The 17,044-nt window shown below is 32.6% G+C and overlaps 1 protein-coding gene across 1 annotated transcript in view; it reads left to right on the top strand.

The window, feature by feature from the left end:
- The window catches only part of LOC111694903 (gamma-aminobutyric acid receptor subunit rho-1), a 33,274-nt gene that overhangs the window by 4,685 nt on the left and 11,545 nt on the right, over positions 1-17,044 (top strand). Inside the window, exons 2-7 of the mRNA XM_023463958.1 lie at positions 4,583-4,768; positions 11,191-11,252; positions 12,079-12,237; positions 13,475-13,552; positions 13,946-14,089; positions 15,620-15,728. Coding sequence (XP_023319726.1) covers positions 4,678-4,768; positions 11,191-11,252; positions 12,079-12,237; positions 13,475-13,552; positions 13,946-14,089; positions 15,620-15,728 — 643 coding nt within the window. The 5' untranslated portion in view covers positions 4,583-4,677. The remainder of the gene's footprint in view (positions 1-4,582; positions 4,769-11,190; positions 11,253-12,078; positions 12,238-13,474; positions 13,553-13,945; positions 14,090-15,619; positions 15,729-17,044) is intronic.

Genomic DNA, 17,044 nt, shown 5'->3' with positions numbered 1-17,044 from the left:
ATATATATTCCATTCTCTTTGTTCACCATTTTATTTTGGGGAGCACCGAATATTTGAAAAGTTGACCTCACTGACCATTTTATTTTGGGAAGCACTGTATATTTCTAAGAAAAATAAACTGTCCCTGACATGCATAATGTTCCACCTGCTCTGAAATATCCCTTTTCTTGTTTGTATGTTTTGTGACAACAACGTACTGTAAGTGCTCAGTCCGTTAGGGTCTCCGATATAGTTTGGTGTACTAAATAAAACCAATGACATTGATAATCATTAAACTATTTCGCTCCTTGAATGTCCAGAGTCCAAAACTAAAGAACGAAAAGTTTTGACTTAAATTTTAAGTTCATGGTTAAATGCCACTTCTGACTTAATTTAAACCTGAACTTTAACCCGGAGGTTAAATATTTAATCCTGTGGTTAAATATTTAACTCGCCGAAATCGACGAGTTAAAATTTAAACAGAGGTTTAAATTATCTTGAAATCCTGCATTTTCCCTATTTGTCTATTATTCAATCATCATTCAGCTGCAGCTGAGAAAGCGGCATTCAACTTAACGATATATTTAAAAGTGAAAACCTTGTTAAAGAAAGAAACAGCTGATTAGCGATGGTTATGTAATACTCTCCTTAAATCCTTTTCTCTGATTGGTTCAGATTTTCCCGGGAAATTCAAATTTAAAATTGAGAAAGTTTAATATTTAAGTAGCTATTCATTATTTTACAGAACTTTTAACCTCGAACTTAAAATTCGCGCATTCTTTAGTTTTAGACTCAGGTTATGTTAAAAAAGATAAAAACAATAATAATGATAAGCTACAATAATTACAAAAAAGTTAAATTTTTTCATAAATATAAAAAATATTCTCCCGCAAAATACGCCTTGTTGCGATTTCTATACGTTGGGTTTGATTTCAGGAACAACAATAGGAATGAGGGTTAAGAAATAAAAGAGAACATGAAATGGAAGTTTAAAAAATTCAGGACTAGAAATTAACCATGTGCATTACAAAGAGGGGGGGGGGGGAAACGAAATATAACATATTAAAGGAAATTTTATGAAAACGTTTTTATTTGTGTTTTTCGTAGATTTGTCGTACTTTATGCAGAAAATGATGCACTTTACAAAGAAATGCAATTAATTTGTTGTTTGATGCAAAAACTTTAATTCACAATGCTATGAATTTTCTGTATTTTGCAAATGAAAGTTTGTGAATTCGAAAGTGTGTGCAATTTACATACCGTAAGCAGTATGCTGTGTACAGTGTAAAATGTCCAGTGCACAGTATGCAGAGCTTTAGTACAATTTACGTGTGCAGCATACAATGTGTTTGATATGCAGTGTACGTGCACTATTTGTACAGTGCCCGCTTACAATGTGTGGTGTACGTGTACGATGGGCAGTGTACGTGCACAATGTTTAGTGTACACGAGTAATATGTGTAGTGTACAGTTCACAGTTGGCAGTGTACAGTTCACAACTGTGTACAGAGTTCAGTGAAAAGAGTACAATGAATATTGTACAGATGACATGACTATCAATGATTTTTTAAGAGAAACTTTGTGGAAATGCATTTAATCAATTAGGTATCTCTGTGTATAGTCAACAGGGCAATAAATCAGATTATAGGTTTTTCAGATTGAGTAGGGGCATGTCTTAGGGGGAGTGAAGAAAAATGTTATTTTCTAAAAAGAAATGTCAGAAGGGAAAAGAACAGAAAATAGAAAATAAAATGTAACTTTGATTTGATCAGGTAGAAATCACGGTACGAATAAAACCTATAATTCAGGGTTACCAGCCATGCATGAGACTTCAGAGACGACTGTAGGGAATTTTTTAAATCCCCTTTTCTCTTACTGGTCAAATTAATCAATTTATCCGTTTAAAGATATTTTCAAGGGACAAACAAAATTCAACCTAAGCTTCGGATCTCTATATTTAAAGACTTCTAGTTTTTTGTAGGTTACCCTGTAGAAAGGCGTTAGATACTTTCAAAAAGCATTTTCCCAAAGGTAATTTCCTAACAGGCATCTTCTCAAATGGGCAATTTCCCAAAAGGTAACTTCCTAAAATTACATTTAATTTAATAGATATGGAAGAAAAAATGCCATTAAGATACAGACTTTTTTTTTCAAAAAAGATAGTTGCAAACCCTCGCCAAAATATTTATCTTGTGATGGAAGCAAAATGTCAAGTATATTGTGTCTAACCACTGTGTCTGCCCCTAAACCTTGTTTATTTTTCATCTTTCCATTTCCTGAACTAACACATCTTCTCTATTCATTGGAATCCGACTGGATTTCCCTATATACACCACCTTTCCTCATCTTACAGTTACCCTCCCCCCTTTCCTCATCTTACAGACTACAGTTACCATCTCCACTTTCCTCATCTTACAGTTACCCTACCTTTTCCCCCTTTTCTCATATTACACATACCTCCCCCCCTTTTATTGAGTACCGCACCAGGCTTTTACCATACAAAATAAGTCATTTGTAATATAATATACTAGGCTTTTAGGCGCTGCGCGCCCATCTTCTATTTAAATTGTGAACATGTTCTTTTTGTTTACATTTTAAAACTAAGAAGAAAAAAGTTTGCGGATTTAAAAAAAAATTCGCGGATTTTCAAGAATTTAAATTTTTTTACAAAATTAAAAACCTTTAAAACACATTTTTATGACCCTGAATTCTTTTCTAGCCCTGGAAACTTCTTTTTGCCATAATTTTGAAAAAAAGCTTTTGGTCATCAGCACACAACTAAACAGATTTTAAAAAGTCTAATAGGTATTAACAAAAAGAAAAGTTCTTAAAAATCTAAAAAATCTAAACTAAGTTAAATGTGTTAAACGTAATATTAAAGTTGATGAGGAATAAAATTGATGATGTTGGTTTGGGACTAGGTAATAAAGGACTAATGAAATTAAGTTAGAAAGATATATCTCGGTGTAATCATTTAGTAAAAATCAGCTACACACTGTGTAAAAAAAGCAATATTTAAGACTGGCTTAACTTTGAAGCATGGTAACGCTGGGCTTTAGATTTTATTTTTAACCTATTTCATAATTACAGCATAACTCAAATACTTTTTTTGTTGACCTGTAAACATTTTAGAATAATGAAGTTCGTGTTTTAGCTTTAGTTTTAGAAGCAGATTTTTGCCTGGAACCTTAAGCATTGTGATTTGAAATATCATTAATTTTTTCTTGAAATAATACAGAGTGTGTACACTGTACAATTGTGCATCATTTATGACACTCTTTACACCCTTTTACGAGTAATTAAGTAAATTCTGTGGGGTAGAGACACGGTCCCAAAGTTTTAATGGAGTAAACTCCGAGGATCTAACCCAAGGAATTCAAGCATACTTTGATATTTCTGACATATTCTCATATATCCATCTAACTTTAGACTTAGAGGAAATCCTTGTACGACTGTCAAATGGAGCTCTAGGTTCACAGATAAAGATTAATTAAGATTTAGTTGAACTAGATAAAGGTTTAGTTGAACCAGATTAAGGTTTAGTTTAACTAGATTAATGTTTAGTTGGACTAGATTAAGGTTTAGTTGAACTAGATTAATGTTTAGTTGAACTAGATTAAGTTTTAGTTGAACTAAATTAAGGATTAGTTGAACTAGATTAAGGTTTAGTTGAAGTAGATTAAGGTTTAGTTGAACTAGATGAAGGTTTAGTTGAACTAGATTAAGGTTAGTTGAACTAGATTAAGGTTTAGTTGAACAAGATGAAGGTTTAGTTGAACTATATTAAGGATTAGTTGAGCTAGATTAAGGTTTAGTTGAAGTAGATTAAGGTTTAGTTGAACTAGATGAAGGTTTAGTTGAACTAGATTAAGGTTTAGCTGAACTTATAGATTAATGTTTTGTTGAACTAGATTAAGGTTTAGTTCAACTAGATCAATATTTTGTTGAATCATATTTTTTTTGGTTAAATTTAAAAAGTAATGGTATTCTTAATTTTTACGAAAACTTTTTGGTGCATTTTACCTTTCTTTTCAACTCCTTCTTTAGTTTAGTCCCTTGCCTAACTACTGTTGTGAATCGGACATTCCACTTTATCAGGGCTTTGCTTTTATATTTTATACTTTTATATTCTTTGTATTTTGACTTTTAAAGTGGAAATAAATTGTAGAAACATTTAAATAAACGTATTGTCATGAAATTATTTGATCTTTTTAAAACATATTCTCATTCTTTTTCACCATTAAACATTAATGAAGAAAAATGTTATTTTCTAAAAAGAAATGTCAGTGTTGAATTCATAAGTTTTGTATGCTATAGTGATCCTTGTATTTTATTATTTTTATCAAATAGTAAAAAAAATGTTTTCCATTGTTTAGCAATCTTTATCAAAGAAAGAACGACTCAAAAATAAAAATTCTTTAATTTTAAGCTACTTTTACTAGAACTGGAAACTAGACGGAAGGAGGGGGTCAAATGTATGTATGCGACATTGATATTGCGGCGGCTTTATGACCTCATAGTTCCTCTAGATATATATTATTTACTGTAGAAATTGAGTTTATAAAGTACAGATTTCATTTTTTTAATTTCTTCTATTCTACAGATCTACCTTGAGATGAAAACCTCCTGAAACCAGCTCCTGGTATGAATTCCGCCTGATATCTCCTGGTGGATCTCCTCTACCCCCTCTAGGAGAGTATGCAGGAGCTCCTGGTTCTCCTAGGCTGCCTAGCAGTCCTCCATCCTCCAACCCCGGCACAAGGGAAAGGAGGCTTTCATTGCAGTGCAGGTTTGTAAACTTGTTATATTTAAAGGGACTGTCCACGTAATCCCAAGTCTATTTAAAAGGACTGTCCACGTAATCCCAAGTCTATTTAAAGGGACTGTCCACGTAATTTCCAGTCTATTTAAAGGGAGTTTCCACGTAATTTCAAGTCTATTTAAAGGGAGTGTCCACGTAATTTCAAGTCTATTTAAAGGGACTGTCCACGTAATTTCAAGTCTATTTAAAGGGACTGTCCACGTAATTTCAAGTCTATTTAAAGGGAGTTTCCACGTAATTTCAAGTCTATTTAAAGGGACTGTCCACGTAATTTCAAGTCTATTTAAAGGAACTGTCCACGTAATTTCAAGTCTATTTAAAGGGAGTGTCCACGTAATTTCAAGTCTATTTAAAGGGACTGTCCACGTAATTTCAAGTCTTTTTATAGGGAGTGTCCATGTATTTTCATGTCTATCTAAAGGGAGTGTACACGTAACTTCAAGTCCATTTAAAGCGTGAGATGCCCAATGGACTGTAAGCGTAAATGTAAGTGACCCTCTGTGGCAAAGATGTCAATGCCCAATTTACAACAATACCCTTGAAACCTTAATCTCATTAAAAATGTCATACTTTCCCTGACTCGAATAGTGTTTTTATTGTGATAAATTCTCCATTGCTTCTTATAAGCAAGAAATGCGCGAGTCACTATTTCAGAGATACCGCAAATAAAAGTAAACAGTTTAAAGAAACGGAAACATGGATTTCTAATTTAACAAATCTATTAAGAGAACCGTTGTAAATCGGGCATTGTCCTTGTTGGATGGAGGGTTACTCAACATTTTCACATCTAGAAATTGAGTATTCTAAAATACGGTCCTCTACGGAAAGTATGGATTTCTGCACCAGAATATAAGAAGGAAATGGAAAAAAATTGTCATGTTTTCAAGACAGATACAAAGTTATCTTCTTCATCTTTAATCCGATAAAGAACCAAGGGGCCCCGTTGTGAATCGGACATGTAACAACTAGATCTACACTCTACCGTCCTGTTTAGGGGACTGATACTATTTTCTTCCAATAAATTGTATATTTTCAAAATAAACTGTAAGCGTAATATTCAAGTGACCCTCCATGCAAAGATGACAATGCCCAATTTACAACGATATTTTAATCTTTTTGTTTCTCTGACTTCTGCATTTCTTGTTAATAAAAGCAATGGAGAAATTCACAGAAATAATCACTTTTCGAGTCAGGAAAAGGAAGATCTTTTTGATCAGCGAGATTAATGTATATCATCTTTGCATTGAGGGTCACTTGAAATTACTCTTACATTCCTTTTTTAGCTATTTAAAGAAAGGATCTATATCTGCTTTTAAATATCGACCTAAATATTCATTTTAAACGTTATCAAATTTGTATTTCTTTCGTTTCAAATATAAAATTTGATCTCTTTCAACTCAATTTTCTTCAATGTTCAAGTTTCTCTATAAATTTTCTATTTTCTGTTAGGAACTTAGGGTAGACTTCGTCCGTCTTCTCTCACATTCATCCCTTAATCCAACCCTTCAAACTAAATATTGTAAATTTATTTATTTAATTAAAGGGTAAATAAAAAATGAATAGTTGAATAAATATATAAATAAATAAATAATCAAAAATTGAGACAATCAAGCCAATCAAGCATTGAAGCAACCTAACCAATCAAGCATTGAGGAAACCAAATCAGTCAAGCATTGAGGCAACCTAACTAAGTAAGCATTAAAGCAACCTAACAAATCAAGCATTGAAGATTCAAATCAATCAAGCATTGAAGCAACCTAACCAATCAAGCATTAAGGAAACTAAACCAATCAAGCATTGAAGAAACCTAACCAATCAAGCATTGAAGAAACCTAACTAATCAAGCATTGAGGCAATCTAACCAATCAAGCATTTAGGAAATCAAATCAATCAAGCATTGAAGAAACCTAACCAATCAAGCATTGAGGCAATCTAACCAATCAAGCATTGAGGAAACTAAACCAATCAAGCATTGAAGAAACCTAACCAATCAAGCATTGAAGAAACCTAACCAATCAAGCATTGAGGCAATCTAACCAATCAAGCATTGAGGAAACCAAATCAATCCATTATTGAGGAAACCAAATCAATCAAGCATTGAGGCAATCTAACCAATCAAGCATTGAGGAAACCTAATCAATCAAGCATTGAAGCAACCTAACCAATCAAGCATTGAGGAAACCAAATCAATCAAGCATTGAGGAAACCTAACCAATCAAGTATTGAAGAAACCAAATCAATCAAGCATTGAGCCAATCTAACCAATCAAGCATTGAGGAAACCAAATCAATCAAGCATTGAGGCAACCAAACTAATTAAGCATTAAAGTAACCTAACCAATCAAGCATTGAGGAAACCAAATCAACTAAGCATTGAGGCAACCAAACTAATTAAGCATTGAAGAAACCTAACCAATCAAGCATTGAGGAGACCAAATCAATCAAGCATTGAAGAAACTTAACCAATCAAGCACTGAGGAAACCAAACCAATCAAGCATTGAAGAAACCTAACCAATCAAGCATTGAAGAAACCTAACCAATCAAGCATTGAGGCAATCTAACCAATCAAGCATTTAGGAAATCAAATCAATCAAGCATTGAGGAAACTAAATCAATCAAGCATTGAGGCAACCAAACCAATCAAGCATTGAGGAAACTAAATCAATCAAGCATTGAGGAAACTTAACCAATCAAGCATTGAGGAAACCAAATCAATCAAGCATTGAGGAAACAAAATCAATCAAGCATTGAGGCAATCTAACCAATCAAGCATTGAGGAAACCAAATCAATCAAGCATTGAAGCAACCTAACCAATCAAGCATTGAGGAAACCAAATCAATCAAGCATTGAGGAAACCTAACCAATCAAGTATTGAAGAAACCAAATCAATCAAGCATTGAGCCAATCTAACCAATCAAGCATTGAGGAAACCAAATCAATCAAGCATTGAGGCAACCAAACTAATTAAGCATTAAAGTAACCTAACCAATCAAGCATTGAGGAAACCAAAACTAATTAAGCATTAAAGAAACCTAACCAATCAAGCATTGAGGAAACCAAAAAAATCAAGCATTGAGGCAACCAAACTAATTAAGCATTAAAGCAACCTAACCAATCAAGTATTGAGGAAATCAAATCAATCAAGGTCTGAAAGGTCTGAATTACGTCACTTGTAATTACGTCTACAGTCCCTTTAAGTGTGAAAAGGTTTGAATTTTTTAAAACTATTTCTCAATACTTCAAAAGCAGACAGAAAATTGAGAGAATTGTATGAAAACGCTCTATTTTCTATTTTCTATATTAACTTATATTTTTCTAAAAGAAGTTGGGAAATTGGTTTTTCCTTCCCCCTCAATCCATTCCTATTTCCAAGTTGTCCACTTCTACCAATTCAGAAACGTTGGCATCATCGTATTTTTATATCATTAATGGAATGGTTCAGTGTTTACTTATTTGAAAACACATCAAATACTTTATTTATGGTTTTACACTTATTATTATTTTTAACAAATAAAAACGATGTAAAATTATATTTTTGGTCTGGAACTATGGAATTCGGAAAAAGAATAATGCAGTCATGTTATTTTTTTACATCTTTTAATTTCAATTTACTTATCTCATTCTTAATCATACCCCCTTTTCATCTCTTTTAATTATCTTATGCTTAATCCTACTCCCTTTTCATCTTTATTTAATTATCTCATTCTTAATCCTAATCCCTTTTCACTTCAATTTAATTATCTCATTCTTAATCCTACTCCCTTTTCATTTCAATTTAATTATCTCATTCTTAATCCTACTCGCTTTACAATCTTTACCTTAAAGGTAAAAAAAAAAATTGAATCTTTGCTCAGTTTAATATCCTGAAAATCCTAAAAAAGAATATTTATATTTTTAATATTTTCTGGTAGACTCAGTGGTATTTCTCGGTCGCATCTAGATATATACTTTGCTTGTCTGTCTGTTTGTTTGTATCCAATAAACGTAAAACCTGCTAAACCGATCGGGCCTAAATTTTGTGTTGGACCTCACATAACCCCAGGAAAGGTTTAGAGCATTGTCTCCAAATATTTAGATTTTTGCAAAATTAAAAAATCAACGAAAAATTGTAAATCCGCAAAAAAATTTATAATTGTTTCATCGAAGATTGACCAACAATTAAAAGTTGAAAAAGAAGATGGGTGCGAAGCCTATGGTATACATATATTTTCAAAAAACGGGAAAATACCCTTAAAGTGTTCAACATCCTACGGTAACTGTTCATCATCCTACGGTGAAATGTTGCACTGTTCATGCTAGACTGACCTGGGCGAGATCAGTTCTGCTTTTGCAATTTGTAATCAATATTAACGTTTCGTATATAATTCAAAAATCTTATAACTTACAGAGTTATTCTGCTTCATCTTAAACTTTCCGTCGACAAAATAAATGAAAGAGAAAAACAAATAAATTATGTTTAATTGGTCAAATTGTGAATTGAAAAAGGCAGCTTGCTGGGACAAGGTACAAACTTTTAGATCAGTTTGTCAAGAGATTGGACTTAGGAAAAGCGTTTGATTATTCGAAAAAATAAAGATATTTTCTCTCTGTTATAAAATGTATAATGGTAACATACTAAATATTAGCTTTTATTCAGAGTTTTTTTTTTTTGGGGGGAGGGGGTTATTATGTAAGTACAGGGAGTGTTTGGTGCAAGTGTTTGGTGTCTATTCTTAACCAAAAGAAATTGCATGGCAGTATCATCTATCTTTCTATGTATCTCATCATCCAATTAGAGATAAATCCTGATATCGGTAAATAGAAATATCTACTTCTACTGAAACTACAGTGGGTGGTAAAATGCAAAACTTTTGTATCTTAAATATATGGTTCAGCGCTGAGTCGGTTTATTGCTCTCTCGAGTGTCGACGTGTACGGTTCAACCTTAGACGTTGGATTCATCAATAGAAGGGGACAGAGATAAACAGCTTTCCACGATGTAAGGCGTTATTTCAAGTAACAATGTCCAATTCACTACGGTACTCTTATAGATATACTATAGATCAGACATCTTTTCTTTATAATTTTGAAAACTGATAATGGAAAGAATATAGGAATAATCAAAATAAAACACTTATAAGCCTATAAAAATGATAGTACCGTTGTGAATCGGGAATCGCCATCTTTGCATGAAGGGTCACTGGAAGTAAGACATACAGTCCCTTTAAACCCTCATTTAAAAGTTTGCCAAGTGGGCGGAAAAGTCCAAACCCCCCCCCCCCCTCTTAGTGTAAAAATTTAATAAAAAACCGTTTTTTTAAGAAGGGAGAATGGACGTGTAAGAAGTATGTAAAAAAACTGTTTTTAACATAAAATTGCAAAGGTTAAAACAGAAATGCAGTATGGATTTAAAGATTTATTTATGGATTTAGCTAGGGTTCCTAACTCTTAAGCATACAAAATTTGGGTGTGTTTGTATACTTAGGTATTCAGGTAATTAGGTATTCGGGTATTGATGCTAATGCTCGTCATGGAAATAATTATTACTAATTAGGAATTAAATTATTTCTCGTATTTGTTGATTTATTGATTTATGTTAATCTATACATTTATACGTAGTTAGTTAAGAAACCTTTCAGTAACATCAATTATATCCTCTCAACATTTTATGGATATCAAACCACATCTGTTTACTATCTATGCTCGATAATTTACAAATATTCAAATATATCTGTTTACTCCTATAGTCGATATTTCAGGGATATTCAAATATATCTGTTTACTACTATAGTCGATATTTCAGGGATATTCAAATATACATGTTGCCTAACTACTCGATCTTTTAGGGATATTCAAATATATCTGTATACTAACTACTCAATATTTCGGGGAAATTGAAATATATATATTTTCTAACTACTCGATATTTCAGGGATATTTAAATATATCTGTTTACTAACTAGTCGATATTTCAGGGATATTTAAGTATATCTGTTTACTAACTATACTCGACAATTTACAAATTTTCAAATATATCTGTTTACTGACTAGTCGATATTTCAGGGATATTCAAATATACATGTTGCCTAACTACTCGATATTTTAGGGATATTTAAATATATCTGTTTACTAACTAGTCGATATTTCAGGGATATTTAAATATATCTGTTTACTAACTATACTCGATAATTTACAAATTTTAAAATATATCTGTTTACTGACTAGTCGATATTTCAGGGATATTCAAATATATCTGTTTACTGACTAGTCGATATTTCAGGGATATTCAAATATATCTGTTTACTAATTACTCGATATTTCAGGGATATTCAAATATATCTGTTTACTAAATACTCGATATTTCAGGGATGTTTAAATATATCTGTTTTCTACCTACTCGATATTTCAGGGATATCAAAACACATCTGTTTACCAGACAACTACTCGAAGTTCGAGCTTCCCTACACACAGGAAAACCATCATTATACAAAATCCGCCAAACTTTGGTTAAAAATAATTTAAAACATCCTTATTTTCTCTTGAGACATATATTCTAAAAAAATTATCAAGAAAGCGAAAACATAATGAATGTTTATAAATTTACTTGAAACATTTTTCATTGAAATTTGTATTCCTGTGTCTTAATAATAAGCATGAGAATTGTGTTACCACTTTTCAACCGTTATCACAATTTTACTACTTTATCAGAAACAAAAACACAATTTACAATAAACAGTAACATGTTTTTTCTTTTTTCTTTTTCTTTTTCTTAAATTTAAATCTACATTAATATTCATACTGCACAAAAAGAACTTTTGGAATTTCTTTCAACAACATCTCCCTCAAAGAAATTGAGTTTTTGACACAAACTTAAATTTTCTAATATAATCTTTGCAACCAGAGGATGTAAGCCTGTCATATTTCAAAATCTGATCATAACAGAATAAATATTTTGAACTATCAAAGGTAAGCGAAATTGGGTTGCAAAGATATACGGACGAGAAAATCAGAGTTTTTGGCAAGAACTCAGTTTCTTTCCATCTCTGTTTGTACATTGGTCTGCGGTTATATCAATACAATAAAGACGACATTTTGTTAATAATGCTTTGATCTTTTATAAGTATTTTTCAAATTACAAATTAAAAAGTTAGCAAAGCAAAGCTCTAATTATTGATAACTTCTCTTTTTTGCACGTTTATGTGTCTTAGCTGTTGAAATAGAAAGTCGTCTTCATTGTATTGATATTTCCGATGACTACTGTATGTAAATGTGTTGTAATGATGTGTACTGTATTTAGGAGACCAACAATATATCTGTAACTATAGATATTGAGGAAGTACTGAAAATAAATGATAAGGATTACAGTATAACCTTCTCGACCTACTTCAACGTGGAGTGGATAGAGAGAAGGCTGTATATAGACCCGTCCTACGCTAATAACTCTAACATGCCTCAGGCAGGCTTCAATATACCGATAACAGGGGTTTTATTTTATTGAAGAAAAAAATCCCCCTAGCTCCCCTGTCTTTAAAAAAGGATATTTTGCTTTCCCCCTACTCAATCTCATATTTTGCATTCCCCCTACTCAATCTTATATTTTGCTTTCCCCCTACTCAATCTCATATTTTGTTAGTCTTTGATACAAACTCTGATTTTCTAATCTGTGAAAACACATTTTCCGTCTGAACTATGCCTCATATTCATTGTTTAGGAAAACAAGTAAAATTACGTGTTCTCTCTATCCCTTTTACAGGTTCATTGTAAACATCTCATAGTTTACTTTCTATCCCTTTTACAGGTTCATTGTAAACATCTTATAGTTTACTTTCTATCCCTTTTACAGGTTCATTGTAAACATCTTATAGTTTACTCTCTATCCCTTTTACAGGTTCATTGTAAACATCTTATAGTTTACTTTCTATCCCTTTTACAGGTTCATTGTAAACATCGTATGGTTTACTCTCTATCCCTTTTACAGGTTCATTGTAAACCTCAATATGGTGGCTATAATTTATAACGGGTTTCCAACAAAGGTTCAGTATCCGAGACGACCGTAGAGAAATTATTCAGTCATTTTTTAACATTCATGCTTCCCTACACCTGTTTTTTTTTATTTTGAAGACTAAATTGTCTTTAAAATATATACTTTGCTTGTCTGTTTGTATGTCTGTATTTGTGTATCCAATAAACGACAAAACGGCTGAACCGATCGGACCCAAATTTTGTATGAGACCTCACATTGATCCGAGGAAAGGTTTATGAATGAACAAAATTTAAAAATAACAATTCAATTTTTATTGAATTTTTAAAATCCACAATTTTGTTTAATAAAATCCTCCAATTTTTTTGGTTTTGTTTTACAATGTATACAAAGAGAAAATGGTCCATTGAAATAAAAGATGTGCGCGCCAAGTACCATAAAATAATATAGTTCAGGGAAACAACCACCAGATTGTCATATTAAATGAGTTCCAAGTTAAGTCTCATCCTTTGCAGATTAACAAAAGAACGAAATAAAGCATTGCTCTCGATACCTACAACACAATAGTTCCCAGCTCAAAGTACAATTACACTACTGGATATCCAATGAAGATTAAATGAATCTGCAGATTAACAAAAGACCGAAATAAAGCATTGATCTCGATATTCACAACACAATAGTTCCCAGCTCTGATATTGAACCCTGAAACCAGAATATTCCGATGACTCTGGAGTTTGTGAAAGATCTTTGGGTGCCAAACATTTTTATCTACAACCTCAAAACCTACAAGGTAAACCCCTTTTTTACATCCCGATATACATAGATATAAAACTATGCTGGAACTATTAAGACCTGGCTGATTTTTAAATATCGCTAGACCTTCAAAAAATTGGCCTAGCTTTAAATTGAAAATAGTTGTCGATTTAATCTCATCTTAACTTGCAGATATCATTTCAGTGTTAGCAGATTTTTTACTCAGAAAAAGGACTCCGCCCTTATTTACAAAATTTTTCAAAATCATTTTAAACAGCTTCCAGAGCGGGTTCTGAAAGGCCTTTAGAGAACCAAATTTGGGCATTGGAAACCAAACTTTCCTTATACGTCATGAACCCTATTCCTCTCGTCTTTTGTATAACCACAATGTAAAAAAAAACTTTAAAAAAGTTAAACACATTATGTCCAGGTGATAAACGTGCTCTCTAAGCTGGCTGGTCTGTGGATCGATACCAGCGGGAACGTTATGTACAGCCATGCCACCCATATAACGTTCATCTGTCCGATGCGTTTTGACAAGTTCCCATTGGACACACAGCGCTGTAAATTCAAGGTAGAAGCATATTTTTTAAAATAAATTGTCCTCTCTAGCTGAACAAGACATTATACATAAATTATCCATTTGTTATTGCAGTGATTATTTAACTGTCACAGTTTAAATTTTATAAAAATAATAGTTTATTTTAAAATACCTGCGTATTCAACTCTTTCAATAATTTGTTTTTCAACGAAGCAAATATCACTAACAAGTCACAATGTATATTGGTATTGTTTGTTTATTATATTTGATATAATAAAAAGTAAAGGAAGGTCTTAAACTGAATTCGTTGGAATTTGAAATTTAGCTTCTTAAAGATTTCTTCCCTTGATGTTAAAAAGAGAAAAGCTTCTGAGTTCTGATGACATTAAAAGCTTGAGGAACTATGGGGTCGCAAAGTTCTGTCAGTAATTCATTGTTATAAACTTTTTTCTTAGTCTAGGTAGGAGTTAGATAACCAGCTCGACACTTGGAATAATAAGAAAGACAATTTCATTTTATTCTTAAAGTTTCCAGTTCTAAGAAAACTCGTCAAACTGTCCTTAGTACATCTACACAAACTTTTCATATTAACATATTTAGATTTACAATCTTACTTAACACACCTGACGTCATCAGTCTTGGGTCCACCTTTAGGCGTTATTTCAAGTTACCTTCCATTTTATAATTTAAATATTCAATTCACAATGGTACCCTTATAAACCATCTACTCGAGAAACAATGATGAAGAAATCGTCGTTTTTTACCCTTAAAGTGTTAAAATTCCTTGATTATTCCTGATGCATAAATACGCAAATCAGTTTTCAAAAGAACGAAAATAAAACCAATCCATTATTGGATGAAAAAAAAAAAACATTGAGAAACTTTATCCAATTAAAACTGTTTTTATGATTTACGAAAATTTTAAATTTACCGCATCCAGATTTTTAAAAATTCCACAAGAATAAGCATAAGGAGCTTGTCTAGAGAAAATAAGGATAACGTGCGGCTCAAACGTGTGAAAAAGCAAAATGTGATTCGGGTGCAAAAATTATGTGGCTGTGTGGCAGGCTTTCCTCCCCTCGCATATCAAACTTTTTCCTAATCATCTTTCTTTTCCTTGAACTGGTTGAAGATAAAACAAATTCAATTATCCACCTCCCCTCCCCCCTCACCTGAGTGTATATCCCCCCTCCCCCCTCACCTGAGTGTATATACTATATAAAATTTTATATCCTGTATTTCACATTAATATTTACATAATGAGAATACTCTAAGTCTGGAGTATTAAGACACTGAAAACAGGAAGGAACCAGAAATCAGAATTTCTACTTTTACTTTTAACATTTTTAGTCTTTTAACTGTTGCTCTGATATTTGCCCTTTTCAATCGTTTAAAATTTCGCAGATTTTTAATCTTTGACAGTCCAGAAACCATATTGGGGTCATATGAGTTGCCAAAAAATATTTGTTCCTGATTGGTTCAGCCGTTTTGACGATTACTGGAAACAGGCATACAAACAAACAGACAACTCCGGCATATATATAAACACATGTGTTTGTTTAGGTCGGTTCTTACTCCTACGTGATTTCTCAAATGTTCTTCGAGACAAAGAAGGCAGGATACTCAGATGATACTAAGTCTGCCAACAGGATAGCTCTGGATTATGAAATAGGTAGGAATCTATGTAACAGCATAGCTCTGGATTATGAAATAGGTAGGAATCTATGGGACAGGATAGCTCTGGATTATGAAATAGGTGGGAATCTATGGGATAGGAAAGCTCTGGATTATGAAATAGGTAGGAATCTATGGGACAGGATAGCTCTGGATTATGAAATAGGTAAGAATCTATGGGACAGGATAGCTCTGGATTATGAAATAAGTAGGAAACTATGGAACAGGATAGCTCTGGATTATGATATAGGTGTGATACCTATTCTTTTAATTTGGATAGTCTTTGGTCCCAAGGAGCTCTCTATTTTCCCCAGCTTTAACTCTTCGAACTCTGATCTCATTTTATCCTAGACTCAGTTAAATCCCCAACTTTCATCCCCCGTCTGAAAAATTAAAAACTTTTCCCCCCTCCCCCTTTCTTCTTTTTGTAATTCCCAATTTCTTTTTCTTTTATTTCCCCCTCCCTTTTCCTCTCTTTCATCAAAGAAAGATAAAGAAAATATAAAATTGTTGGATTAGAAACNCCAACAATTCAACCATTCAACCACCCAACCATCCAACCATCCAACCAACCAATCATCCAACCATTCAACTATCCAACCACCCAACCATCCAACCATTCAACCATCCAACCATCCAACTATACAAATATCCAACCATCCTGATTTCTGGATGAACTCTGTGGATTAATGTTGAAGATCTTGAGATACATATTTGCGTGTTCTAACTTCCCTTGAGACAAGCTTGGAGAGAATGTAAACAGTGAACAAGAAGAAAAATTTATTAACATTTTTATTTATCAACCTTTTAAATAAATGTAGAATAGAAGTATTAGTTAAAGGAGAACGAAATTCTAAAAGTTTAACATAGAAATTCTCAACAAGAGGTAACGAAAACTAGAGTAGTGGAGGTGTAACAATAAATAAAAGGTGAAGTCTAGATGAATATGGAATATAAAGGAGAAGGTTAAAAGAAGCAGAGAAGTTTTAGTCTGGATTAATAGGGACTATAAAGGAGAAGGTGTAGAGAAGAATAGAAGGTTTAGTCTAGATAAAGATGGAATGTAAAGGAGAAGGTGTAAAGAAGAGAAGGTTTAGTCTGGATAAAGATGGAATATAAAGAAGAAGGTTAAAGAAGAGAAGGTTTAGTCTGGATAAAGATGGGATATAAAGGAGAAGGTTAAAGAAGAGAAGGTTTAGTCTGGATCAAGATGGAATATAAAGGAGAAGGTGTAGAGAAGAATAGAAGGTTTAGTCTAGATAAAGATGGAATATAAAGAAGAAGGTGTAAAGAAGAGAAGGTTTAGTCTGGATA

The sequence above is a fragment of the Eurytemora carolleeae genome, unplaced genomic scaffold (assembly GCF_000591075.1).
Source record: "Eurytemora carolleeae unplaced genomic scaffold, Eaff_2.0 scaffold91, whole genome shotgun sequence".
NCBI classification, from domain to species: Eukaryota; Metazoa; Arthropoda; class Copepoda; order Calanoida; family Temoridae; genus Eurytemora; species Eurytemora carolleeae.
The sequence above is the reverse complement of the archived record's forward strand: the minus strand, read 5'-3'. Positions and strand labels throughout refer to the sequence as shown.